General features: G+C 42.7%; 1 protein-coding gene across 5 annotated transcripts in view; it reads right to left on the bottom strand.

The window, feature by feature from the left end:
- Positions 1-77: 77 nt before the first annotated feature.
- MAP3K19 (mitogen-activated protein kinase kinase kinase 19) overlaps positions 78-16,688 on the bottom strand; it is a 43,936-nt gene continuing 27,325 nt past the window's right edge. The window contains exons 7-13 of one of the 5 annotated variants that reach the window (XM_016206239.2): positions 14,666-14,744; positions 13,537-13,796; positions 9,457-9,500; positions 5,018-7,471; positions 3,000-3,140; positions 1,336-2,033; positions 78-144 (exon numbers count right to left, since the gene is read on the bottom strand). In XM_016206239.2, the coding sequence (XP_016061725.2) occupies positions 78-144; positions 1,336-2,033; positions 3,000-3,140; positions 5,018-7,471; positions 9,457-9,500; positions 13,537-13,796; positions 14,666-14,744 (3,743 nt within the window). The remainder of the gene's footprint in view (positions 145-1,335; positions 2,034-2,999; positions 3,141-5,017; positions 7,472-9,456; positions 9,501-13,536; positions 13,797-14,665; positions 14,745-16,688) is intronic. The other 4 variants (XM_016206241.2, XM_016206243.2, XM_016206240.2 and 1 more) reach the window with 4 other exon arrangements.

Here is a 16,688-nt window from a genome sequence, read left to right as displayed (position 1 = left end):
GTCCTTCAACCATCGTTCCCAAAATGAAGCAGTAACATTATCTGTAATGGAACTGCAGAGAAAGTGCTGGTGTATTTTCAGTGACTTCTCTTCAAGAAGGAGTGCTTCAGGAGCTGAACAGCGGAAGGTCGCTCATGCTGGTCCCTAGGAAGGGAAAAGCACATTAGAAGCAACACCCCAAAATGTGCATGCCAACTAGATATACTTGACTCAAAATGCCAACTTTAAGATGAAAGTACAACCTCCGCCAGTCAAACAGATGGATTGAGTCCAGTCTGGTTTTCAGCTGTGTGATTTTAGGCAAGTGACGCAAACGCTTTCCTTATCAGTAAAATAAGGATAACAGTAATAATGTATATGCAGCTTTTAAACAGTGTCTGGCACATAGTAATTGTTCAAAAAAATACTGTTAAGATTAAAAAGTAGGCCCTGTTTTTCACATTGTGGTTTTGTTCAGTTTGTTTGGGGTATAACTTATACACAAGTAAAATTATTTTTTTAAAAAAGCTTGCCAGCCGGTGTGGCTCAGTGGTTGAGCGTCGACCTAGGAACCAAGAGGTCGCTGTTCGATTCCCTATCAGGGCACATGCCCTGGTTTCCAGCTCGATCCCTAGTAGGGGGTGTGCAGGAGGCTACGCATCAATGATGTTTCTCTCTCATTGATGTCTCTCTCTCATTCCATAGATACCAGGGGGCATCAAAATAGGAAAAAGGCAATTTATTGGGGCTTTTCTGCTTCCCAAAATATCGCCCCACTTGATGCTTGAAATGCTCCAATTAGGAACCTGTTCTTTTGGCTCCAAATGTTTACCCCCACTTTAAATGCAAGTATTTCTGGGGGAACCAATACAATAAATATCAGTCATCAATCAATCAATCCATATCAAGCCCACTATATGAATGAATTTCTCACACACTTTCCTGAGAGCTGGTTTTAGGAAGGAAATGAGAACACGGTTCCCTGAGAGGAAAGGGAAACCTAAGCACAGGTGATGTCATTTCACCTTGGCCAGTCCCTGGAGAGGTGTCCCAGGTAAGTAGGTAAGTAGATGTCTAGCAACTTTTATACGTACCTGTTGAATTGGGGAAGAATTGTTAGGACCTGATAGGACATTTAATTGTGGCACTTTCTGCTTGAAGCATATCCCCCCTGGACCCTGACACAACAAGGCAGGCAATCACCCAGAATGGCTAATGATTCCTTTCTGCACAAAATCACTCCCTACCTGATCTTCATAGCGCCAGCGGAGGTTTGAATGGGCCAGAAATTGCAGGGGAAATGTCAGCTGCTGGAAATCTCTGGGCAGCACCTTCCTCCTGCCTTCAGCCTCTTACCTGGTTAGGCACACGCGCACGAAGTCCGCGGCGTTCTCTGAGAAGCGCTCTGGTAAGGGGGGCATCAGGCCTCTGTGCGCACCGATGTAGAACATGGCTGCCATCCTGTCCATGGACGCCAGCGGGGGCTTCCCCGTGGCCATCTCAAACACAGTGCAGCCCACGCTCCAGATGTCCGACTTCCTCCCATAGCCAGACTCATTGATCACTTCCGGCGCCATCCAATACGGAGTCCCATGCATGGACTTGAGCATGTCACTGTGGGTGCCACTGAAGCCAGCCCAGGCCAAACGTTTGGCACAGCCAAAGTCAATCAGCTTTATGACCCCAGTAGGCATGAGCATAACATTATTGCCTTTGATGTCTCGATGCACCACGCAGTTCTCGTGGAGATAAGCAACACCTTGCAGAATTTGTTCTGTGTATTTACAGAACACCATCTCAGGCAACGGCCCAAAACGGTTGATAATACTAGAGATGGAGCCACCTGGAACAAACTCCATGAAAATGCTCACCGTGTTTTTTTCCAAGCATGTCCCCAGGTAGGCCACAATGTTGACATGTTTCAGTGCTTTGAGCAAATCTACTTCTTCCTGCAGTTTCCGGTACTCTCTTTCCGTAGCTAATTTATCAGAGGTATCCAAAGCCACCTGCTTTACAGCTATTAGCTGTCCTTGGCTAGTGAGACCACAGTATACCTAGAAGCAAACCAATACCTATGATTAAATACAATCCAGTGTTTCCATGGAGCCCAGATGGGGATGAGCAGCATGGCGAATGGCTTTCACAATGGCTTGGAGTCAAGTGGCTGGACTGGCTGGGTAGAATCCTCACTGCACCCATCCCCAGCTGTGTAAGTTGGGTAAGTTGTATAACATTTTTTACTTCAGTTTTTTCTCATCTATAAAGCTGAGGTAACAGTATGTACTTCACAGATATCTACGACGATTACATGAGATGGTGGTTTGGGAAAGTTCATCATGTAATAAGTACAATGGGGCTATTTCAGTGCTAAAGCTCTAAGGAGAGAGAGGAAGGCAGGTCCTGAGAAAATTCAGCAGTCACCTCTGCCACGTCCTCAAATGTCTCCAGCTAGAAGCGTAACATGCTGTATCTGGGGGACAGTCTTCTCTTTACCCATCTATGTAAATACTATCAATAGTGCTAGGACTTCAAGTGATCTTTTTTTGCAATTCACAAAATCTAAGGAACATCTTTTGTTTCTGCCACTCAGCAATGATTCTCCCCACTTCTGGTAACATACTCTGAGCTGCTGAACAAAGAGACTCCTTTCCCACTGGACTTAAACCTAGGAGACTGAGAGGCTAGAAATGCAATGGCCATTGTACCACCACATGGGCCTGAGAATGAGAGCCGGAAGGAGGGATTAAAGAGCCCAGATCCTGATGACATTGTTTCACCCCTGAAACCACCTGTGCCCAGAGCCAGACCTACTCCAGATCCTTCCATTACGTAAAGCAGTGAGCCGCTTTTTCCTTAAGCTAGTTTGGGTGGGTTTCCTGTTACTCCCAACTGAAATTGTTCTAAATAAAAGATCTGATGGGGGCTGGGGAGGGAAGGGCCCGCTCAGAGCATTAGAGAAGAGGGAGGGGTCAAGGAGGAGTAGGGATTTTTGGTTTTACCTTGTTTCCCATTTAACTTACTGTGCCGTAGGCTCCCTTCCCAAGGATCTCACCCTTGGTCCACAGGATAGATTCTTCATACTTTAAACTATTTTCAGAAAATATCTTCTTTTCATTGAGAAATGTCTCATTGTCATATATTCTGAACCCATTACTATGTCTCTGGAAGAATGAGACAAAAAGAAAAGTCACCAGAAAACTGAGTCTTTGGGGTGGAGAAAAGAGGTGGGGAGGAGAGTCTTCCTGTCTTCTAACTCAGGACAAACTAAGTAGAGAAAGCCAAATATGCGCCCCTAACTAATCACATAGGCTGCCCCTTCTAGTTAGTCCGCCGACAGCTTCCCCAGCCAACAGCCTCTGATCAGGTCACACCTGCAGACCAGCCGTACCAGCATCACCTGGTGCTTGTCAGACATGCAGAATCCCAGGCCTCAGACATACTGAATCAGTGTCTACATTTTAACATGATCCCCAAGAGATGTGCATTCACAGTAAACTGTGAGAGGCCCTGCCCTAGGAGGGAGGAAACAAGTATCCCTTTGTAGAATTTAGACCATGTTTTCCAACTGGTTGATCATGACCAAAAATGCTTAACAAAGCATTTGGTCTCCTTTACAAGTCCTTAAAAAAAAATGATGATGGTGATGCAGAGGCATGGCAAAGGCCCTTTATGAACAAGCCTCCTGTAGGATCACCTTCCTCACAAAGGAGCATGCATGCCGCCAAAGGGCCATCTGGGTTCCTCCTCCCCATTCTCTCACGTTTCTCTATCCAAACTGAAATTTAAGGACTGCATGAAAAAGAAAAGGTCACAAAAGGTCAGTTTTTGACTCCATGATTTCAAGGTGGGGTTATGACTGATTCTATTTACCAGCTTGTTAGCTTTTCTTCAGTTTGAAATGGCAGAGTGGTAGACCCATCTCAGACACACCGGCACATACATACCCCTATTTCCCACCCAGCCTGAAGGCCTCTCTGAATCACTCCCTTCTTCCCAGCGGAGACCAAGATCACCAGGAAGGCAGAGCTGGCCTTTTAGGACACGATTAAAGGTGTGAGGCTGGAGTCAGAATGCCTGGCCCCACCGTTCACTAACTGGGTGATTTTCTACACTTCAGCTTCCTCATCTGCAGCATGGGGACCGCAACACAGCGCCTCTGGAGCTTATCTCACAGAGCTGTTACAAAGCATGCAAAGGAAGCAGCATGTCGCACTTCGCTCAGGCATGGTAAGTTCCCCATAAACCCAGTTTGATATAGTTATTTATCGAGTGTATTGCTCTGATCGACTATTTAAAATAATATTCTAGATCCTGGTATAGCGTGACATAATCTGAGTTAACTCTCAATGAGTAATATTTCAGCTAAACCTACTGTTTCTGTCTCTAAAATTTGAGAACAGAAACGTGGGCTCACGCACTTCAGTGAGAACTAAACAAACAAACAAACCCAACTACCTGTTGACACTCTGTGCCCCCAGTCCCATGCCAAACATTAAAAAAAATTATTTTCAAGATCATGGCGTATGCTTCCTTGAGAACATGTTGTACCCATTCCAACATGTCTCTCGTTCTTAGCCCAGTGCCAGAGACACAGTAGCCATCACCAATATTTTCGTGGTGAACTAGTGAACTAGATGGTGAGCCACTCCAGGACCATGTTAATTTCTTTCTACTCACACACCAGAGACCAATGCTTTACCCATAATTATCTCGCTGCTGCTATTTGTTGATTGAAAACCATCACTATAAAATACTGACCTCTTTAAATAAGTAGTTTTGCCTTATTAACATACCCCAAATGTTTCCATTGTAGTGTCAGGCCAATGAAATTCCAGAAGTAAAGCAGCATGATGAGAACATTTTAGCCTGAGAGTCAGGGACCTGGATTCCAAACTTGCAACCTAACAATGAGACCTGGACACAACTATCTAATTGTTTAGGATCTCTGATTCCTTATTTGAAAATAAGGGGTTTGAGCCAGATTGTCTCTGGGGTCCTCTCCCACCCCAATTAAATCACTGATTCTAATTATACCAACCTGTATTTTGACATTTGTTGTCTCTCCACCCAAGTCTTGCATGGTATTACCTCTCTCACCGAAGACAAGATGTAGGTTTTCAGGATCTGTTTCCTTTGCCATTTTCTGACAAGAGTTGTTATCTTTCTCATCAAGAGCTAATAGTTCTGCAGCTAGACAACCTAATAGTTCATCTGTCAATTCTTCGCTCTTTATAGAGTCAAGAATGTCTTGGGAAATTGAATTTGCTTCATTTAAAGTTTTTCCAAACATCTGATGTGTAACTGACTTATTAGCTAAACTACCATGGTCAAAAGAATGTGCCCAATGTTGATATGCTTGGGAAGATGCGCTTCCTTGTTTCTCTTTGAAAGAGCAATTCATAAGTGTTTCAGACTTACCTATCAAACTGTCAAATTCTACATCATTCATTAAAATTTGGTTGGCATTTATTTTACCAAGAGATACCGTATTCTGCTTTTCTTGTGGTACATGCTTGTTCAAACTCTTCTCACTGGGCACTGGCCTGCTGTTTTCTGAAAGGAAAAGCAAGGTCTGGTGATGTAGCTCTTCAAGCTCATGCAGATCTCTGAGGCTCGTGGCAAGTATGTGATTGTTAGAAATGTCTCCTTCGTCGGCAGACTCTTCCATAGAGACTTCTTCAACAATGGACAAATCTGAGGCAGGAAGGAATTTGTCCTGTTCAATGGACTGCTCATGAGTCTGAGCAAAGTTCATGGGCTGGACTTCATCTTTGGAAAACAGAAAATCATTTCCCGAAGGCTTCATCTGCCACTCTGGTTCTGAAATACCACCACCATTTTCAAAGTCTTGTAGATTGCTACCTACAGCCTTGCAACCCTTTTCTTTGGAAATTAAACGTTTGTGTTTGTGTTTATTTCCAAGTAAAGCCTTTGGGGGTTTAACATGTGGTCTTTTCTGAGGAGGTTTTGTTCTGCTGTTGCTACTCCTCTCACTGTGTGAAGATCGACATTTACCGGTGATACATCTGCCTGATGGAGCTGAACATATCTCTTGGTAATATTTGTTTTCATACCTTTCAGACTCTCTCATGTGACAATAAACAGGGGTCCCAAACATTTCATAGATTCCAGGTCCATTAGCAGTTGAATTGATTTCTTTGAACATATCACTATACTTAAGATCTAGATCATTTAGTCTGGGCTCTGTTGGTTGAACAGGGAGAGGAACTGAAGATTTTTTTATTCCTGGATTTTTACAGATGCAAGGAAATGATTGCTTTTTAGGCTTCAGAGCCCGGTAAGTTGATTGTTTCTTTTCTGTCTGTGGTATTCTCCTTTGAAACTTGAGTGATTGCTGAGGTCTCGGGTCAACAAGCCCCAAAGAAGGGAAAACTTGCGTTTTTATGCTGGTTTTATGCATGGTAGGCTTAATGGAATCTTTCATGGAAATCATGAAATTCTGAGGTGTCCTGTTACTGGTCTTGGATTTTGAATCTAACTTATTTCTTTGGGTTTCCATCTTCTGCCTGTCATTTTCTTGGTGTGCAAGTATGTTGAAGCTATAGGTATTATGAAGGGTGCCCTTTCTTTTTTGGAGGCTTGGTTTGGCTACTGCTGGTCCCTTGGGAGTCTCGTCTCCAGGGAAAGTGATGTGGATAAGAGGCACTATCCCATTCATTTCTGGCTTGGTTGCCTCTGCTATTGATATTTTTATATTTGTCTCCATGTTGTTATGACCTCCCGGCAGCTTTTCAATGGGGCTGTCAGGAATTACATTGGACAAACTTTTAAGTACAGTAAACTCTTCTAAAATATGATTTGGCTCAATTTCTTCACCTTTAAGTGCCAAAGCACTTTTTGAATCACCTTTATCATTTCCAGTCTCTTCATCCTTGCTTAGAGTTATTTCTGAATGCTGGGCTTCTTGGAACTTGATTGGCTTGGTACATCCAGCGTCTGAATTGTACTCACAATTTCTGACTACAGAACCCTCTGTCTTTCCTGATGAAAGATATTGCAAGCTGTCTTCTTTTGCTCTCCTCATTTCACTACCATGGCAGTCGATATCCACTTCCCTGTCTGCAGGAAAATTGCCTTCCTTAAAATTCTCAAAGGACACCAAAGAGTCACTTTTTTCAAAGTGAGAGATTTGAATTTTGTCACTTCCTTCCATCTCCTTAGGCTTCCTATTTGCCTCCATCTCCAGGTGTTGTCTGTGATGGTTAGCCTTCCAAAAAGAGCACATGTTTCTGGACCAAATAGACCTATCAGAGGACCTGAGAGTCTGATCCACAAACACCTTGAATGAGCCTTCTGGTTGCTTGTTTGATGGCCTAAACTCATCAGATCGAGTAACCAGCTCTGAGAGCTTAGGCACAAAAGATACAAGACTTGGGATATTTATTTCTCTCTCTTTTTGATCCTTGTGATTTGGGGGGATAGTAAGAAGACCATGTCTCATGGGCAAGAGTGACAGTGGTGGCAGAGGGAACTAAAAGGAAAGAGAGAAAAAGCTAATGAATGCAGAAACATATATGCTTATCACGTTAACTGGTTTAAAGTAATTTGAAGAGCCCTGGCCAGTTTTCTCAGTGGTTAGAGCATTGGCCCGCGGACTGAAGGGTCCCAGCTTCAATTCCAACCAAGGGCATGTACCTCAGTTGCAGGCCTAATCCCCGCCCTGGTCAGGGCCCATGTGGGAGGCAACCAATCGACGTGTCTTACATCGATGTTTCTCTCTCTTTCCCCCTTCCACTCTCTCTGAAAAGCAATGGAAAAAATATCCTCGGGTGAGAGTTAAAAATAAGTAAGTAAATAAATAAAAAAGTAATTTGAAGAGATTCTAAGATTCTCTTTAGGAGGGCCTTGTACTTAGGAAGCACAGAGCTATTCTTGAGATCACAAATTTAAAAACTAAAAGCTCATTCCCAGTGTTTGTTTTTAGAACCAAGGTAAAATAATACTTTTAAAAACCAAGATTATCATAAAGATTCATGGTTACACATTTAAAAGAAGGGCCCTATAATGTAAACATTAAAAATATAAGATGAGACATTTTATTTCTCTTCTCTTTCCTTTTGTTTTCCAAAGAATTGATCTTAGATTTTTTAAAAATTTTAATTGATTCTATCTATCTATCTATCTATCTATCTATCTATCTATCTATCTATCTGTCTGTCTGTCTGTCTGTCTGTCTATCTATCTATCTATCTATCTATCTATCTATCTATCTATCATCTATCTATCTATCTATCTATCTATCTATCTATCTATCTATCTATCTATCTATCTATCATCTATCTATCTATCTATCATCTACCTATCTATCATCTATCTATCTATCTATCTATCTATCTATCTATCTATCTATCTATCTATCTATCTATCTATCTATCATCTATCATCTATCATTTATTATTGTTGACACTATTGCAAGATGTCCCCCATGCCCTTATCGACCTCCCCCCAGGCCCTACCCCACTCGCTGGACTCTCCCCACACTGCTGTCTGTATCCATGGGCTATGCATATATGTTCTTTAGCTAATTCATTCACTTCCTTTATCCGGTGATGTAAGATTTTTTCAATCCCCACTTAGAACAGCTTAAAATTGCTGTTTACATTGATTTTACTAATGAGTTACAGACTAACTCATAATTTGTATCCAGAACACAGCTACTCTTCATTGTTTTTGCTGATCTGTTCTGTTGAAGGTGGCTTTTAAATGTGCCTCACTATCCCCTTGAAAGTTAGCAACTCTGATGGATTTTAATTCTCCTTTGCCCTCCAAGTCGTTTCAAACTAAGCTAGTTTTTGCTTTTATCAACCTCTAGAGGTCAGTGTAACCCAATATGTAATATTCAGCTTTCAGGTCATTAAGCTATAAACTCTTTATGCTTCTTTTCATTGAGACCTTTCCCTGTGTATACAGATTTAATACTTAATTATGTCAGAATATTTATGGGCTGGATCTTGGGTGGTAATTGAGAGCTATGTGTTTCATTTTCATTCTGTTGCCACCTGTGTGTAAGAAGAAAGGAAAAGAAAAGGATCCTGACACTAGAAACTTAAGCTTTAGAATCAGGTGAGATTCAGTGTAATCTCCCAGTTTTATTGCCTAGATGATTTTCTCCCATCTCTCAAAAATAACAGGAAATAAAGACAGATTCTCCTAGTGTTTAACCATGTCCCTAAGAGCAGCCTTTTTTTTTTTTTTAGGCCAATAAACTCCTTTTACAACAATAAGCAGCAGCTAGGCATTTTCTCAAAGGCTCCTGGATACAGGAGAGTTAGACAGTTGAGAGAACTGCAATTTTCCCAGAAATTATTTGCTACTCTATAAACTATATGTGAGTTGTTGCTTTTTTTCTAAGAAATAATAGCTGAGGAGTTTGGTTCTGAGTTCTTTGATAAAGTTTGTCTCTAACAACAAATGTTCTTAGGTGTATTCAATGACACTAAAACTAATTAATCATACCTCAGTTCTTCGGCTACTGTACTTCATATCAGAGGTAGAAAACTCTATAACAAGAAAAAAATAATAAAATTTAGATATTCTTAGTAATAGAGCTTTGTCCCGATATGCCAAGGTTGTGGGTTGGATCCTCAGTGAGGGCACATACAAGAATCAGCCCATGAATGAATCAATAAGTGGAACAACAGATTGATGTTTCTCTCTCTCCCTCCTTCTCTCTCCCTTCTTCTCTCTCTAAAATCAATCAATAAAAATAAAAAATAAAAAAAAGAGTTATTTCAGGTGTAATCCATGTGGCGGTGGGTATGCTATGATTTTGTAGATATATATATATATATCAATATATAGATATATAGATATATATATATCAATATATAGATATATAGATATATATTGATATATATATATATATTTATAATTACATTCTGGCAGGAAACACGAGATCTCTGGATCAGAGAACAGAGCCGTTATTACTCACAGGGCATCACCGCACCAGCTGCCAACACCCCAGTTTTACAGGGAACGCGCCGAGAGCCAGATGTTTACCTGTACATGTAGTGGGGCTGCACCACAGGAATGAACACAGGAATTATGAGATTCAGAGTTTATATAGAGTGTTTGGCACTTTACCCACCTTTCTCTCCTAAGAAAGACAGATCTTTACTATGAAATGTAAGCAAATGTCTCCAGGAGGAGGCAGAAATGTGTCTCTGGGTTTTATTACCCTAGAATGTAAGCAAACAGCTCCTGAGGAAAGAAGCCTCTGAATCTCTCTGGAACAAGACAACATCTCTCATTTCTAAAACATGTTTAATTTTCAATCATCTTTTAGCCTAGTTTCCTAGTGCTTTTTACTCAGAAAGCCTGGACTGTGCAGAAATGTGAAAATATTCATGTATCATTCTCTCCCAATCATCATTTGAACTCAAACTCGGAATACATCATGATTTCTGAAGGGGAGGTGTATGGAGGGGGAGGTGGGATTTACCAGGTAGTGTAAACCCAGTTGTCTTCTTACAAAAAAGTAAGAGTGGGCCCCAAACCCTACCCACCACCACAGCTTAAAGCTGAAGCCAAAAGTGCCAGTGTGTCCAGGGTCAGAGCAGGGACAGGTGGGGACAGGGGTAGACAGAAATCATGTGCCCCAACTTAAGGGACATCCATTGCCAAGTCCTAGTTGATGTTGTCCTTCCAGATGGGTAATCCATCACTGTGAGATCTCCAATTGTCAAGAGAAGCCAGAAAGCTGGAGACTTTACATGGCATCTCCTTCCCACCCCACCCCCTTTTTAAAAAAATATCTTTATTGATTTCAGAGAGAGGAAAGGAGAGGAAGAGAGAGAGAGAAACATCAATGATGAGAAAGTCATTGATCAGCTGTAGCCCGCAACCTGGGAATGTGCCCTGACCGGGAATCAAACCCCAATTGCCTGGATCCTAGGTCAGTGCTCAACTGCTGAGCCACGCCTGGCCGCCTACCCCCCCCCCTTTTTTAAAGTGCTTTGAAGGCTGAACAAAATAGGTCTATGGGTCCATTTTAGCCACAACTACCATTTCAAAATTTTACTTAGAAACAGACCTAAGATGTAACAGGTAAAGAAGCCATTCTCGATGAAAAATGGTCACCTAGATGAGGATCCCAACTGGAGGGTCACAGCTGGCCAGGGCACCTCCCCCCAATTCTTTATGCACTTATTCAACAAATACCAAGTGCCTGCTGAGTGGCCAACACTGTCCCAGGAGATGGCACTATAACTGTGAACCACAAAGACAAAACCCTTGCCCTCACAGAGGTCATATTCTAGAGGTAGAGATCTTTCTGCTGGGAAGATTCTACACGTTAATACCAGAAATACAAATGAATATAATTTATAGTTGGGTGCATATGTATAACTTCCTGAGTTTTAAAAAACAGCTCTCGGGTATTATTATAAGCATTTGGATAAATGGGACCCAGCATTGGTAGGAATGACCCGAGGTGGGGAGGCACTCAAACACTTCTGGCCAGAAGCAGACACTAGGTCTTTCTGGTGGGTAATTTGGAAGCCTTTTAAAATGTACATAGAATTCCAGTGAAAAGAGAGAACATGCTTTTCTCCACTGTCTTCACAAACCTCACTAAAAGGGCAGTAAAGGAATTTTAAAATGTGTAAGAACAACGAAAACCCAGAGGATAGAAGAGCAGGTGAGCAACGCCAACAAAACTTGGGGCAGGGAGACGGTGCGACCGATAGTAACTGACTACCCATCTGCAGTCTCCAGGCCGCTCCGGGCCTGCAGGGGGCAGACCTCAGCGAGGAGCCAGGAGCCAGGAGCGCCCCGACGGCGCGGGCAGCCCCGAGGGCAGGGCCCGCTGGGCCGGGCAGGAGGCAGAGGAGGCTCCCAGCCCCCGCTCTTCTCCGTCCTGGCTGATGGCTGGAGGCTGGCCCTCTGTAGAGCTTGAAACAAAGATGCCCAGGAGCGAGGTGCAGCTGCGAGCAGATGCGGGTGCCACCGTGAAAACAGGAGGGTAGAATGAAAACCGACGCCTGGCAGGCGAAGCCCAGCCTTGCACAGGCAGGCAGGGGCCTCAATGCTCCCCACTCCCTCTCGAGGGAAACCGCCGTGAGGAGAGCAGAGCTGTGCGCCCCGAGACACGACCTAGGCCCACTGTCCCTTCCGCAAGGCCCTGGGCGCTCCACACATTTAGCGCTGCCTTCTAGGTACAGACAGCTGGCCAAAGCCCCAGGCTATGTGAGCAGCGCCTCCAGTGCGGAAAGGCAGGGAATACGGCCACGGGAAGAAAGCAGAGCTCAGAGGACCTGGGGACCATGCACAACCATCCTCAACGCGTCCTCAGGAGGCCCCTGGACATGCACTTGCTGAACCTGGGGAGTAAACCGAGGAGGACCCTGAGTGCCGGGGACACCAGCACCCAACGCAGCTGGATGCCGAGGCAACCTTCCAGAGGACAGCGAGGGACGCCCAGACAGACAGCTGCTCAGAGGGCCCGAGGGCCCAGGGCTCCAGGAGCAGCTTCTCCGAAACAACGCTGACCAACAGGAGGCCTGGCGTGCAGGCCCCTGAACTGAGGCGCATTTTCCAGTCCATCAGCCAGGATGGGAATGAACTGGGAGCGGTTACAGGGTGAGGAATCCTGGACTGAGGCATTCATGACACTGGAACCAACACCAGGTCTCAGAGGAAAGGGAACGAAACCGCAGCGCGCTAGTGAGCTCGGCTGTAACAGTCCTTTGCCCAGTCACAAAAATGGACACATTGAATGTTGAATTCTTTTCAACACGAAGGCTGAGAAGATTGGGGATTTCCCATGTGTGAGGAGAGTAAGGTAAAAGTGTTAAAATCTAACAGATTAGGTCTAAATTGAGCAATCAAACAAAATCATGATGAAGATGTTATTTAGAAATATGGAAGTACATGCTAGAAGAATTGGTCTTGCAATGCTATTCGTACTTCTGTTTTTTATATTTGCTCATCCGTCTTTCCTGAATTCTGGGGATGGATGGTGGTGATGGCTGCACAGTGTGAATGTACTTAATGCCACTAAACTGTACACTTCAATAGTTAAAATAGTAACTTTTAAGTTATATACATTTTGCCACAATAAGAAACTTTAATTATAATAAATACTGCTTTATTTAAATTTCACTTAAGCTCTACCCATCTCCCTAATTCTTATAATTTTATTTTTTTCCTTTGTTTGGTGAGATGCCTCACAGTTCCCATGATGTGCCATCTCCCTCACTGCAATAAGCCAATAAATGTAGCTTTTTGGATTACAGGTTTGTCCCAGGTGGTTGGTGCATTGGTCCAGGACAGCAGTAAGCAAATAGCAAAGATAGCATTGCCCTGAGGGGAAATGCTGGCCTGAGGGCTGCTACCTCATACATGAGTCTTGGGCTGGATAGAGCGGCAAACTCATATCCTGCAGGAAAGCATCCTCGGTGTGGGCTCCAAGATTCCCACAGATAAACATCAACCAAACATGAGTTCGCCAGAAAGATTTTCAAACACTCAAGAAAAAGATAAACAAACATGTGTTAAACTAAGAATAAAGGAATCCCTGCATTTAAATGGACTCACCTCCAGATTTTCTCTGCTGGCCTTTCGAAAAGTGAGGCGCATCTTCTCTGGCTACAGACTTGGAGATGTTGGGTTCTAAGCAAGGTCTTGGCAACAAGAAGCCCAGGTTCTCATTGCAGGACTCCTTGGAGCTCTCCTCTGTGTTCAGGAGTAAAGGCTGTGTGGTTGGCATCTTTGTTCTGAAGTCCATCATCTCAGTTTCATGTGGAAGTGGAACAGAATGTGCTTGTGCCCATTCCTGATGCTCTGAGGTTATCTGACTAAAAGGAGGAGGAAATGGCTTAATTTAAAACTCACTCCCCATGTCTTCTGGATCCCTGGTTGTCAGTCTAGCCTGGCTTCCTAGGAAATTTGGAGAACTATTTCCAAATGGTGCTGCTGAGCAGGTTGGCTGCATTCCTGAAAGGACAAGACCTCTCCACCCTTCAGCTTTGTTCCCTGAACCTTCTGCCCTCTGCACCCCACACTCAGGCTTTCCCAGTCCCTATTTTGAGCAGAGTGACCAAGGACACCCTTGTACTTCTCCAAAGGAATTAACTAGCCAGGGCTCCTCAATCTATCTTTGGTAAAGGGCCAGTTTTTAAATTTTCCAGTCCATTGTGGACTGACACTTTTGTAAAATGTTATCAAAGTGAATGACTATAAAAATGAAATGAAAATCCAAAATAAGCCTCCATTTTTTTCATTATCAGATCCATGAACATAACATTACTTTGAAAAATTGCTATACAACTTTTTAAGTGTCTAAATTTTTGTGTTTATACTGACTTCATCCTGGACCCATAACAGAAGGAGCACAGAACCACACTTCAAGCAACACCAATGCAGGGAAAGCAAGCCATGACCTTTGTCTGTTTTTTGTCATTTTATTGAATCATAGCCACACCTGTTTGTTTTCAAATGGCCTATGCCTTCAGTCAAAATACAACTGCAGAGATGAATTATTGCAGTAGAAACCAGGTGGCCCACAAATATTTACCTGGGCCGTGCCACAGTAATATTTATTATGAGCCCTGCTTTCAGGTGATATTTTTCTTCTTTTTGATTGACTTCCTAAAAATGTAGGTTGCCATACAAGCATCATTTCATACTTAAATTCCAATCTAACACTTCAAAGAATATTCCTTACTTGTTTTCTTTTAAATCTTCTTGGTTCATCTCTTGGGGGCGATGAACATCTCTTGGAAAAGTAACGATAATCTCAACACCTAAAGAAACCCGTGACAATAATAGAAAGAAGAAGAAAGGAATGAATTCAAGTGGTAACCGAGAGAAGTATTTTATTTTTGGTTATTTGACTAATCTATTCTTAATGATTACAGAATGGAATTAACCAGGAGGTTTAGCCATAATTGTATCTTTTCTGTCCAGCATATAATAGGTCTTAAATAAATGCTTGCTTAAAGACCCCCCAAAAAACTGTATAACAAAACTTTCCAGATGTAAACTAAAGTCTTATGTGAGCAGTGTTGTCCCGAGGATAGAAAGACAAAGCTATCTTCTGTGAAGTGTAACTGACGACACCTACATTGGAGGACTGCCGTGAGAGTTAAATGAGATAATTTATGTATTCCCATGGGAGCTTACTCAACTTTGTCATTTTGGTCATTTCCTGTCTGATTCCATGGAATGATCCCCAGTATAACCCTTAAAAGAGAAAGTTCCAATTTGTAGAATCAATGCTTGCTTACAGTATTCCATGTTAAACAAATATACCTAAAAAACCGCTGTGAGTTACGCCCAAATTGACTGTACTTTAAGGTTTGTCTGTCCGTTCCTTTCTTCCATTCAACAAAGTTTTATTGAGTGTGTAGGCCAAGCCCGAGGTCTTGTGCTGAAGATGTAGAAATAAACACGGTGCAGCTGTGGCCCTCACAGAGCCGATGAGTAAGGAAACAAAGAGAACAGCAAGATAAGCGAGGTGACAGAAGTGAGCAAATGGCGATGCGGGAGCATGGCGGAGTGTCCTCCCAGGAGGACACGGCTCGTCCCAGCTTTCAGCCCTGTCCATGGGTTTGTCAGAGCTTATTCAGGCTGCATAGCCTGGAAGAGGCCTGGTTTTAATCAGCTCCACTGGTCAATTGCTAGGAAAAAAGTACACAGGGAAGACAGAGCAGGGCGTGAATCTAGGTCTGCATCCCTCCTCCACTCCTTGGGTGACCTTGGGAAAGTTCCTTAATAGCTATCATTATCAGCATTATCTCAATTAAGGGTTGTTTTTTTAAAAAAAGAACTTTAAATTTTATTTTTCAATTACAGTTTATAGTCACTATTATTTTATATTCGTTTCAGGTGAACAGCATAGTGGTCAGACAATCATGTTTTCATTATTTTTAAAGGGCTTTGGGTATTCTGTCACATACACAAGAACCACCATAACGAAAGCATTTTTATTGTTCAGTTTTTATGCTGTGTTATCAATGAGGCTAGTGCATGAAACACGGTAAACATTTCTTAAAGGGGAAAGTTTTGTTTACAATGATAATAGTATTTACTATCTTTGTTATTCAATATTATATTTTGTGGTACCATGATGACGTGTCACTAAAAATGAAGTTTCTTGAGTGGTTTTTGTTTAAAAAACTTTTCAAAGTTCCTATCACCGCACTAAGTGAACACAAAATGAGAGGCTTGGAATTACTGCAAAGAGCTGGAGAGAACTTAGAGGCCATCCGATCGGAGCCCTCCATTTGAGAAACGGAGAATCGGATACCCACGAGGCTGTGTGACATGCCCAGAGCCACCCTTGTACTTGAAAGCAAGAGGGACGTCTTTTATAACATTTCTGTAATCGGCCCAGAGGGCAAACACCGAGCTGACGTGTTAGTGTAAGAAAAACACTCAGCAGCCATTCCCAGTCGCTGTCTGCACTGAAAGGATGTCCTGGACAAAGCAAGGTGCGGTTAGTTCTTTGCTACGGAGGGTGCAGTGTCTTCATGAGGACATGCTCTTAAGGATGACTGCATCTTTACAGAAACTGAGGACTAATAAAACCAGAATGTTTTTAACCACATTTAATGTGTTCAAAAAGTCTGCTTATTGGTTGATTTCTTTTCCACACCAAAGAACAAAGATACAGTAGTAAGTATAAGAAATACCTGCTTTTAAAGAAATTGTTAAAAGCTGATGGGCCGAGCCCTGGCCAGGTAGCT

The sequence above is a fragment of the Miniopterus natalensis genome, chromosome 8 (genome assembly GCF_054644295.1).
Source record: "Miniopterus natalensis isolate mMinNat1 chromosome 8, mMinNat1.hap1, whole genome shotgun sequence".
In the NCBI taxonomy this organism is placed as follows: Eukaryota; Metazoa; Chordata; class Mammalia; order Chiroptera; family Miniopteridae; genus Miniopterus; species Miniopterus natalensis.
This window is presented reverse-complemented; position numbering and strand designations above follow the sequence as displayed.